This window comes from Pseudophryne corroboree, chromosome 6 (assembly GCF_028390025.1).
Source record: "Pseudophryne corroboree isolate aPseCor3 chromosome 6, aPseCor3.hap2, whole genome shotgun sequence".
NCBI lineage: Eukaryota > Metazoa > Chordata > Amphibia > Anura > Myobatrachidae > Pseudophryne > Pseudophryne corroboree.
Genome location: NC_086449.1, coordinates 478,690,732 through 478,703,104, shown reverse-complemented (window position 1 = coordinate 478,703,104; position 12,373 = coordinate 478,690,732). Strand labels below are relative to the sequence as shown.

The 12,373-nt window shown below is 40.0% G+C and overlaps 1 protein-coding gene across 13 annotated transcripts in view; it reads left to right on the top strand.

Annotated features, from left to right (window-relative positions):
• Positions 1 to 3,208, top strand: part of MDFIC (MyoD family inhibitor domain containing) — a 236,090-nt gene extending 232,882 nt beyond the window's left edge. For 6 of the 13 annotated variants that reach the window (XM_063927246.1, XM_063927245.1, XM_063927242.1 and 3 more), the window contains one exon: positions 1,324 to 1,411. Coding sequence is in view for 6 of the 13 variants with exons in the window: in XM_063927244.1 (XP_063783314.1) it covers positions 1,324 to 1,571 (248 nt within the window). In the remaining 7 variants the exon portion in view is untranslated. Of the gene's footprint in view, positions 1 to 55; positions 380 to 815; positions 963 to 1,323 lie in introns of those variants that run through there. The other 7 variants (XR_010179438.1, XM_063927244.1, XM_063927247.1 and 4 more) reach the window with 7 other exon arrangements.
• The last annotated feature ends 9,165 nt before the right edge of the window (positions 3,209 to 12,373 follow it).

Genomic DNA, 12,373 nt, shown 5'->3' with positions numbered 1-12,373 from the left:
AAACCATACTCTAGTACTCTCTTAATGTGTTTCCACACTTGTTCCATTTCCCCAGATGCAGTGTTCCACAAGCCTAAAATATGCTGCACTATAATACTGTATGGGTGCATTTTGGTATGCATGCATAGAGTTGGCATGCGTTCAGTTACACCCCATAAATGGACTTTCCTCCACCCTTACAGTCCTTAATGTTTCATTTTGTTTGAAAACCTGTTTACTTTCTGCTTAAAAGATATCAGATTTCACAAAATGTGCATTAGCTATAGGTGTAAATGATTGTCAGTCTGCTAGCTGTTATGTCATCTGTTAATCAACAGGTATCTAAAAAAAATGAATTATTGAATACTTTATAGGCAAATTGCATATTTTAATGAAGTTCATCTTCTACATATTCCAATCACTATGCAGTACTTACTGTATCTACTTATGTCATCTATTTTATGTGCTATAGTTAAAAGAGAACATGACATATATGTGAAGCCAAATTTGTCAGTAAAACAGAGTCATAGATGAATTTGTGCTGGTTAACAAATAGCTGACTAAAAATATTTTCACATCAAAGCAAGCAATATTTAACAATGTAAAATAAATACACAAATCATTCATAGATCTTTTTATATAAAAATACATTAATGCAGAAATCCAATTTTATTATGCTTTTCTTTTGATGTGCAACTAGCTGTACAGGAAATTTTCTGGACTGCCTTTGTTTCCTTTTAAAATAAATATGTAGATAAAAGGCATGCTATATCTGTTTTTGCCTTCTAAAATTGGTGATTTAACTAGATATTTAAGTATTCCATTCTTCTTAGCAGATTTAAGGAGTCCTAGATACAGGGCTGGGCAAATCCCAGGAACAAGGCAGCTAAAGCACCTAGAAAAAAAAATACTGCTGAAGCTTTAGTTTTGGGAGCCATTTCTATTGAGGTCAATGGAGACACATTTTCACGTACACCTGAATTGTATGTCCATCAGCGCTTATTTTTATTATTGTGTTGGACTGTTCTGAGCAGAATTTTTTTTTATGAGCAAAAGCTTGTTTTAAATAACATATTTGCTGTTAAGACTAAAATAATTCATATTGGAATGTGATATAACAAATAACAAGTAAACTAAAATGTGTTTTATTAACAAGTTGCTTTATTCAGTCTGTTTAATTCTGTTTGTGTGATTGCTTTTCCCAAGTTAAGCAGTAATTTAACATTAATACAGTGCTTACTTGCTTTGTTTTGTTTGAATAAACTTGTTGGAATTAACTTTTTCTTTTTACATTCCCTCCAATGCATTCTAAACTCCTATCGGGGACTTCCTAAACCTATGAAGATTGCTGTGTTCACTGTATCTTAGCTTGCTTATTCTGTGAGTTTCTCACACTCTGCAACATTGTTCTGGGACAAGCATCCTGTGGAATATGTACATCTGAAGCATGCTGCTGTTGCTGTGGAGAAGAGATGGGGGATGACTGCAACTGCCCTTGTGATATGGATTGTGGAATAATGGATGCCTGTTGTGAATCTTCAGACTGTTTGGAAATTTGCATGGAATGCTGTGGAATCTGCTTTCCATCATGAAACTATTACTTCTTTGACAACTGGAGCTTTGGTTTTTTTTTCAGCTGAAAATGACGTTTAGATTTTTAGAACTCACCCTGTTTGCACTGCTATATATTTTTATTTTCTACTTTTTACTGAAGATCACATTGAGATAAGAACAGATGGGAAAGTATTTTATTGCTACTCTTTTTAATGACTGGAGGTAAAAGTCAAGTAGTGATACCTACATAAAGCTTTGTGAACATTATACCCAAAGACGTGCTAACCTTCATATCAGATGTTCAGCTGTCTGTGCAATAAGTGTCAGTCTACAAACAAGGCTAAAGAGGAGTAAATGTTTGTATCCTACAGATGGCCTTGATAGGATTGGATGTTGGAAGTTATCCTGGAGACAGGGTACAAGAGGAAAGGGTACAAGATTAGGAGTGTGATTTTTTTTTCAGTTGTAGATCCAGTCCCCTTCCACCATCTTTGGCCTAGAACTTTGAAGTGTCTCCAGGTCAGTCATTAATGATCTAGCCTAGAACATATTTTCTGGAGTGTTTTAATATCTCCATTCTTAACGTGAATTGTATATTAACTTAAAAGCAATATAAGGTACTGTGCTATTCAGATGTCGATAACTGCTAACTTTATTTATATTGTGTTGTAAATTGCAATACAGAGACATCTATGTGCCAAAGCTTCATTTTATAAACTGTTTTAAAACATTTGATCTGCTTATTCTGAAATAGAGTAAATGTAAGCACACAGGTCCTTCACAGATCATTATCTCTGTCCCATTACTTATGAAGATGCTGTGTTGAGTTTTTCTGTACATCAATGTCTATTAATTACATGCAGTGTTAGATATAGAAAAAATTCTCTTTGAAACTACAGGGACTTCAAAGATATACATTTTACTTCTTAGTATGGTTTTCTTAATATATCCTTCTGTATTTTCACGTGTCTCCCTTTGAAAATAATAAAATAGTAGTAAGGCATCTATGAAATTTGTCTTTGCCAGAATGATGTATTCTGGGAGTTTTGGGTGAGGTGTTTTTTGTTATGTAAATGTAAAGATCTATATTGATTATTCACAAAGCAGATCATGTCTCCGTTTTATCCTACTATTGGTTTAGGGATGATACATATTGGAGATGTCAATATAATATATTTATCTTACCCATGTTTGTCTCTTCCCCAGATCAAATATATTTAAAGCTGTTATTTACTGTAATCTTTAGATTCATATGTTCCATGTAAAATTAAGCAGTTATTCAGAAATATTAATTGAAAGGGATCATTTTTCTGTCAGATTGCTTGTATTATGCTACTATTCTGCACTAGAATTGTTACATGTATAATATTTATCTCTGTAGCAGAGAATAAAATATATGAAGATACTTTGTTTTATATTTATACTGTGCTTTTTCCTGGATAAGGTGTGTAAAATAAATCATACAGAACTAACACCTTAGTGAGCAGAAATACAATTTTAACAATGTGAAATGTATCTTTATATCCAGATCTACTGGACTCTAACAAATGGTTATTTTTTTTTTGTTTTTATTTTTTCATACTTTCAATTATTTGTCTAACAGCACAACAGACACTATTTACCTAGACTTTATTTTGCATTTTTTTAAACTTTGTTAACTGGAATTATGCTAAACATTATTTTAAAATAAATAATTTTATTTTACATATTGGGTCATTCTGTGCGGATATTTTGTCTTTGATGTTGCATTCTGTGGTTTTGTGCATTTTGGTAGTAAACATGCCAGTGAACATTCTGTGTGTTTTCACCTGAGATAACTAACTGCAGTATACATTGCCCACATTTTAGAAGAGGCTTAATGATATTCAAATTCTTTAGCAGTGGATTATACTGTCATTATAGACGATGTTTGCAACAAAATAGCAGATGTGATAGAAAACAAACCACTTAATCATCTCAGTCATTTTCAAGCACCAGTATTGGTATGTATTATACTAGCTTTTGTCTGTTTTTTGCCTGTTTATTTTTTTATTCCATTTCTTTCATTTTATTTCCTCCACCTCTTTTCCCCATCTGTGTCTTTCTCTTGTCTTTCTTTGTTACTATGTGTCTCTTCTCCCCTTTCCCCCTGGTTTCTCTGTTTCTCTTCCCCCACTCTCCTCCTCTCCTCTTTGATGTACTTGGCTGGCAGCTTGTAGAAGAGATTTACACGTGGACACAGCTAGGCCCCAGACTCCATTAGAGTTTGGCTAAAGCAGTACATCTGAGCTGGAAGGTATTTTTTATTCCCCCTCCCACCACCACCACCACCATCCCAGTCTGGAGTCCTGGACAGTTATATCAGTGCATGCACCCTAGGTCTGCTATGCCAACAGCAACATGCTGATGTAATTTTTATCAGCTCCTAGTTTCAGTATGTAGATTTTGAAGAACCGAACATTGATGGATGTGAGAAGTACAAAAGTAAGAAGTATTTTGTATTAAAAAAACAACACGTTTTCTCTTTATAATACAAGTCTAGAACAATTCCCAGGAAAAGGCACACATGGCATGCCGTTCTGCAGGTGTGACTTAATATGTTGGGCTGCGACTATCCGCAGCCCAATGTATTTCCTATGGCAGCATGCACGCAACATAGTACATGGGCACACCAGCTGTACCAGCTTTGCCGCGATTAGGATGCTCAGCAGCAAAGCTGAGCGTGGCTACATCTGAATGCTTGGGATAAAAGGAGCACTTTCATAAGATTGAAGTGAAGAGCAGAAGTAATATAAATAAGTAGACTAGATAAGCTACTTATACATTATCATTATTTACTTCTAGACTAATGTAGCAACTGTATACATTATTAACCCATGTATATTTTATTTAATTGAAAAATGTTTTTTTGTTTTTGTCACCTCACATTTCATGTCTTTAGAATCTGACAAGGATGTGAGAGATGCTGCCCAATGTGAAAGATAATTGGTTCAATAAGCTGTGCAAGTTTGTGCATTTCATTTAGTTCTGTATATTTTTACCTTTTTGTTACATTGTTCTATTAAATGGTGTCCCGTTGTATAGAACAGCTTAATACAGTATGTAGATGTTTTGAAAAAGGAGAATAACAATTGTATGTCCGTTACTCATCATGACTGAGCCCAAGGAAGTTGTGTAAATTATATTCTAAAGATCCACCATCTGTCAGGAAATACATTTTTTCTAGACTTAGGTCTCCACTATCATTGTGCAAATGACTCAAAAAAGGAAATTATGTATTACCCTAATAGAAAGATATTCTGAATAACTATTTCAAGATATAACTCCATCAATTTATTTTTTTATACAAGCTCATACATAGAGATTAACATTACAATGTAATTCGACCTGGAACACAGTTATAGGTGATTTACGGTCACCATAACTGCAAACAATTAAAGTAACCCTCACTTGGAGACCAAGTGTCATATGTGCATTCATCCACATTTATAATTTCTACAATAGGGATAGTCTCCCATGTGGTAATCCCCATGAAGTGAATGATGTATACACAACAAGATTGATCTTTGAGATTGATAATTCAGAATAGTGTGTTCCGATATTTTAGACTGATAGTCTTCAGATAATCTTGTACAAGTGACTAAATGTTGATAATATATACATTAGTACAGTAACCTTAAGTATAAGAGTACACTAATAAACACACGTAGACACGTTTTTTTAATTCTTTATTCACATTCCTTCAATTCTTTTTTGTATTCACTTATTCGTTAGTTTTTGTGATTTTAACCTCTATGTTTCACTGTAGTCTGGGATAATAAATTAATCCAAATCTCATTTTAATATATATCTAATAAAGATTATATTTTAAAATAAACCAATATCTCTCTAGTGCGTCAACAATACAGACTTCCTCTTGCTTTTCCCCTCACATTCTTTCACCACCAAGAGGCAGCATTGACTTCTAATGTCTCCGCCAGAGGTACGAGCTAATTGAATCTGCTGCATAGGTGCTGATTCTGAGCTGCACACATGTACATGGCCGACCCCCTGTTACCTCCCAGAAAATGCCCTCTGAATACCAGAGACCATACACATGATTCTGTTCTTAAAAAAACAGAACTAGTACATTGGATAACTACATAAGGCATTGACACTGGCTTAGAATCAGGTCCATAATGTGCCGTTGTGTGAAAAACATAGATGGATTAGTGAGATATATTGTGTAATAAAGTATATTGCGCTGGTTGCCACGACAGCCAGATTTAGTACCATATGATAGTGCAGTTATCTGCATTGCCCACTGTTTTTCCATCCACAGCTACAACCCCCATTAGCAGTACCAGCACTTACTGTTACCCCATTCCCATTCATCCCTTCACCATACGAGAATTTCAGAATGGCATGGAACTCTTGCTACCGTCACACAAAACCGTTATCTTTCATGGGCTCCAGATGATAGGTTTACAATAGGTTGATTCCATATGGTTACAGGTACAAAAGGTTGACAGTGCTTAAGTCTACAGGTTCAAAAGGTCAACACATACATGCTCGACACACGTTTTGTGTGGGGTTTTTTGTTCAACTTTTTCATCATTTACCATTTATGTGGACTATGATTGGGAATAATAACCTGCCTAGCATAGCGGTAGTGGAGCAAGGCACCTGAAAAAAAAAAAAAATTGTCGGCCACTTGTACCTGTCGACCTTTTCAAGTGTCTATCTTAAACAAGTTGACCTTTTGATCCTGTCGACCTATTGCATGTTGACCATATGGGGATGACCTATTGTAATTGTCAACTTAATTCTTGTTGACCTTATGATCCACACACATCTTACATATGTTTACAAAGGTTGCCACTCAGTTGAAAACCAGAAATGTCCATTTCACAGAACCATAGAACCGACCGCAGTCAGCCTCTGTCAAGGAGTGTATACATGGTGGGGCACATGCTCAGTTTGAAATTAATCTCTAGGACGTCCACTTTTTGACTAGAGTGTGACTCGGGCCCATTATGTGCTTCAACCTATTTTAAATGAGTTTACAATAGTTGCCTATTGGACTTACTGTAATAGAATTTATAGCAGTTTCTGATAGATGAAGTCACATGACTATCTCCATCTGTTTAGGGTCACATCCTTGGTGAAGTCAACACCTTCAGCTGTGAACCACAAAATAAGCCTTCATCTACTAGCTCTGGAGAAATGCATTTTCAGTCTAATGAGCAACTACTGTATGTAAAATACTGAAGTTAAAATATTAGTCTAGTCACCCCTTACCTTGCTCAAGGGTCATTCCATGAAAATGGTCTTTTTATGTAAGGTTTGTTACCAGTTTTCATGACAAGCTTTGCATCAAAATTAAAGCAAATCATGTACCACACAAACAACATTTACTTTGCCCAAAATATTCAAAACACATGCTCAAAAAAATATATTTCACATGAAATGTATTTAAAAATGTAACGTTTGTTACCATGCAATGACCCTCAAGTCCTATTTTGGAGAAAAAAATATCAGAACTGGAAAAGATAACGAAATACAGTAACACCTAGGGCTAGTAATAAATTGGATTTATTATCATCGTCATTTAATCATCATCATCATCATTGTTACATATTGCAGTGTTGGTCAGACTGCATACAAATTACATGAATACTAACAAACATACAGTAATAACACAACATGAGTAATTTTAGAAAATGTCCTAGTGCCATCATACAACTATAAATTCAATATGTACCATAATAAGGTAAAATCATAATCACACAAATAGAAAATAAGCAGAAATACATAACAGCTAGTTAAAGATATAGCCATGATAAAAAATAAAGAGGTCCCTGCTTGTTAGAGCCTACAATCTAAAGGGAGGGCTTAAGCAGAGACAACAAGGGCAAAGGGGCTACGTGTGTGGTGGCTGGAACAAGTAGAAGGAGTTGTCAAGGAGAGGCCATGGAGGTATGATGTGGTATGCAGCAGTGAAGACGTGAGTTTTGCAAGAATGCTTAAAAAATTGGAGGATAGGGGAAATTGGGTTTGCAAAGTAGAGAGTAACATATGTAGGGAACAGCATTGGTGATGTCCTAGAGGTGGGAGTCAAAAGTGGTTGCTAGAGGTGAGGAGAAATCAAGCTGAGGTGTATCTCATGCCCAGATTAGAGATGTAAGTAGGGGAACTGTGTATGTATTGAATTCTGGGAAGGGAGCCGGTGCAGGGGAAACCATATAGTGATGAAGAGCAGCGGGAGATGAAGATTAGCCATGCTGCTGTGTTCAGGATGTATTGTAGTGGTGAAAGGTGGTGATGAGAAAGCAATCTGTGAGAAGACTGCAGTAGACAAGGTAGTAGGTAATGAGAGAATTATTGCTTCTTGATTGAAAAAGCAGCAAAGTCTGGCTATGTTAGGAACAAGGAGGCAACTGGTCTGTGAGAAGGCTAGTGGTGTATTGGTAAAGATGTCATTTAGGACACCAAAGCAATAAGCATTGGGTAGATGGGAGAATATGATGCTGTCATCTGTAATAGAGATGATGGGAGTGGTAGTGACGTTATTATGAGCAATATTCAGGGGATCCTTGTTGAGAATATGTAGCCTGGCAGTAGATTTGGGACATCTAGTGGGAGATAATGGAAAGGCAGTTGGACATAATTTGGGAGTATAATGTAATCAAAGATTTCAGGAAAAAAAGAGATCAGAGAGCCAATAATTTACTGATGGTGGATATATGCTTAATCTGGATAAATAACTTTATCACTTACATGTACTCCTCTTTGGTCACAAATCCATGAGTAGTAAGGCATATGGCATGTGCAAACAATTCTTCACTTTCAGACAATAGGGCTGATTCCAAGATGAACGATAGTTTTGAGGATGTATTTTGTGTGTTTGCACTGCATGTGCTCTGGAGCCAAGCATAAACAATGAGTAATGTGCAGTTGTATACAACTCAGTCACTTATCTACTTGCAGCTGAAAGGGCATAGCTGAATGTTAATGGGATGTTCACATGTAGGCAAAGTTTGGTAAGGGCTTGTTGATGGAATTGTGGGTAGTGTACAGTTGTATGTATATGCAGGCGCGTAACTGAATGGAGATGCCTGTCTCCAGGCTCCAAGCCCTGAATGGGCACCGGCATGTACAGCAGCACCTGTGTGGTTCACAGAAGGATCCAAGTGTGACTGTTGCTCCTAAAATGGAGCTCTGCGGTGCACCCCCTGCTGCAGAGTTACTTGGCTCTGTCCTAGGAGCCCTGCTAAGAACCTGCGGTATGGGACAGGATGGCTCCTTGCTGCTACTACTCAGCCTACGCTTCCTCAAGCGTTGGTGCACCCGCCGCTGTTGCTTGATGGGACCTGTCGATGAACGTTCATTCTGCATGGTGCAGATGGCTGAATCGCTGTGTAGCTGGGGCCCAAATAATTCACTGTGGACTCCGGTCCATGTAGACCGGCTGAGAGCGCTAGCTATATAATTATGTAAGTTGTGTTTTTGGTATGAACTTCTACGTATCAAAAATAAAGCTCTTTCCATGTCTCATGAGGAATGTGCTAAGCCTAATATCAGATGGGATGAAAGCTAGAGAGGCGCCCAGGCAGATGGTGGTGGTAAGGGATTCTATCATTAGGAAGGCAGATAGGGCAATCTTCTACCGGGACCGTGATCACCGTACTGTCTGTTGTCTCCCGGGTGCTCGGGTATGGCACATCGCGAACTGGGTAGATAGATTGTTGGGAGGGGCTGGGAAAGACCCGGTGGTCTTGGTACATGTTGGCACCAACGAAAAAGTTAGTGGAATGTCCTTAAGAAAGATTATAGGAACTTGGACCAGAAACTAAAAAAAAGGACATCTAAGGTAATTTTCTCATACGTCGTAGAGGATGCTGGGGATGCTTCAAGAACCATGGGGTATAGACGGGATTCGCAGGAGACATGGGCACACTATAAGACTTTGAATGGGTGTGAACTGGCTCCTCCCTTTATGCCCCTCCTCCAGACTCCAGTTAGATTCTGTGCCCAGCGAGACTGGATGCACACTGAGGAGTTTCTCAGAAAAATACTTTATTTAGGTTTATTATTTTCAGGGAGACCTGCTGGCTACAGGCTCCCTGCATCATGGGTGTGAGGGGAGAGAAGCAGACCTACTTCTTAAGAGTTCAAGGGCTCTGCTTCTTAGGCTACTGGACACCATTAGCTCCAGAGGGTTCGATCACTACGGTACGCCTAGCTGTTTGTTCCCGGAGCCGTGCCGTCACCCCCCTCACAGAGCCAGAAGATTGAAGCCGGGTGAGTATGAGAAGATCAGAAGACTTCAGTGACGGCAGAAGATGGCATTTGAGGTACCGCACAGCGGTCACGCGGCGCGCCATGCTCCCACACTGATCACGGCACTGCAGGGTGCAAGGCGCAGGGGGGGTACCCTGAGCAGCATGGGGGGGGCCTCAAATAGCACTGGCATAGAGTATAACAGTGCCCAGGCACTTGTTAAGGGACCCCCGCCAGTATAAAGAATTTTGAGCTGGACTGAAGCATGCCATGTCGGGGCGGGGCTTAGCTGCATAGCTCTCTCCGGTGCCATTTTTCTCTTCACAGAAGGCTGCAGAGACGATGGCCCTGATCCTCCACACTGCTGTGCAAGTAACAGGGTGCAAAACGGCGGGGGGGGGGGCACTAGTGATTGGTGAATTATTATATATGATAAAAGCGCTAGCAGGTCGGGGCAGTCTTGTTACTGACTTCAGAACCGGGATAGGCACTGGGTGTGAGCTGGCTGAACTCTCTCTGTGTCTTTCTAACAGGCTCTGCTGTGGGTCTGTCTCCTATAGCCCCAGTGTGTTTGTGACTGTCGGTACATGTGTGTGTGTCGACATGTCTGAGGCTGAATCCTCTTCCCAGGAGGATGCTGGCGTGGGGACAGACAGTTCTGTGAGAGTGACAGTGTCGGCACCGCCGACGGATGATTGGGTCAATATGTTGAGTGTTTTAAATACAAATGTGACTAAGTTGGCTAAGAGATTTGATAAATCTGAGTCTAAGAACCAGACATGGAGGAAATCCATACCTGGGGTCGCAGAAACGTGCATTTGCCCAGATAGTAGATACCGACACGGACTCTGATTCCAGTGTCGACTATAGTGATGCCAGATTACATCCAAAACTGGCTAAGAGTATTCAGTACATGATTGTGGCGATAAAAAGACATTTTACATATCACTGAGGACCCTGCTGTTCCTGATACGAGGGTCTGTATGTTTAAAGGAAAGAAACCTGAGGTAACGTTTCCTCCCTCTCATGAACTGAATGCACTTTTTGAAAAAGCTTGGGAAAATCCTGACAAAAAGATACATGTTCCCAAAAGAATTCCAATGGCATATCCGTTCCCCTCTGGGGACAGGGACAGCTGGGAGTCGATCCCCACGGTAGACAAAGTTTTATCGCGTCTATCCAAAAAGGTGGCGCTTCCGTCCCCTGACACTGCAGCCCTGAAGGATCCTGTGGATCGTAAGCAGGAAAATATCCTGAAATCCATTTATGTCACTACAGGGTCGCTACTCGGGCCCGCTGTTGCTTCGGCATGGGTGAGTAGCGCTATTGAAAAGTGGGCGGATAACTTGTCATCTGAGGTAGATACCCTAGACAGGGATAGTGTGCTTTTGACCTTGGGTCACATCAAGGACGCTGCAGCATATTTAAAAGAAGCGTTAAGGGATATTGTCATTTTGGGATCAAGGGCCAATGCCATGACAGTCTCATCTAGGAGAGCATTGTGGATTAATCAATGGAATGCTGATGCTGACTCTAAGAAGGCAATGGAGTCTTTTCTGTTAAACGGTAAGGTCTTGTTTGGTGAAGGCCTCACTGACCTGGTCTCTATGGCTACCGCGGGTAAGTTATCTTTTTTACCTTATGTTCCTGCACAGCAGAAAAAATCGCCTCACTATCAGATGCAGTCCTTTTGGCCCAACAAATTCAAAAAAGGACGTGGGTCCTCCTTCCTTGCTGCGAGGGGGAGAGGAAGGGTAAAAAGGTCACAGGCTGTGGCAAGTTCCCAGGAGCAGAAGTCCTCTCCAGCTTCTACCAAATCCACCGCATGACGCTGGGGCTCCTCTGCGGGAGTCCGCTCCACTGGGGGCACGCCTCCAACTCTTCAGTCAGGTCTGGGTGCACTCGGACCTGGATCCTTGGATAGTAGACATAGTAACCCAAGAGTTTCAAGACGTGCCCCCTCATCGATTTTTCAAATCGGCCTTGCCAGCTTCTCTTCCAGAAAGGGAGATAGTAAGCGCTGCGATACTAAAGTTGTGTCAAAATCAAGTGATTGTCATGGTACCCCCGTCTCAACAGGTGGAATGGTCCCGAAGCCGGATGGCTGTCAGACCGATTCTAAACCTGAAATCCCTCAATTTCTTACTAAACAGATTCAAGTTCAAGATGGAGTCTCTACGAGCAGTAATCTCCAGTCTGGAGGAGGGGGATTTTATGGTGTCGGTCGACATAAAAGATGCCTACTTACATGTCCCCATATATCCTCCACATCAGGCTTACCTGAGATTTGCTGTGCAGGATTGTCATTACCAATGTCAGACGTTGCCGTTTGGTCTGTCCACGGCTCTGAGGATTTTCACCAAAGTAATGGTGGAAATGATGGTTCTCCTGCTAAAGCAGGGAATCACAATTATCCCGTACTTGGACGATCTCCTCATAAAGGTGAGGTCCAAGGAGAACTGGTTGAAGAATGTTGCTCTTTCATTGACGATTCTGCAACAACACGGTTGGCTCCTAAATCTGCCAAAATAACAGTTGGATCCAACGACACAGCTGTCGTTCCTGGGTATGATTCTGGATACAGATTTGCAGAGAGTTT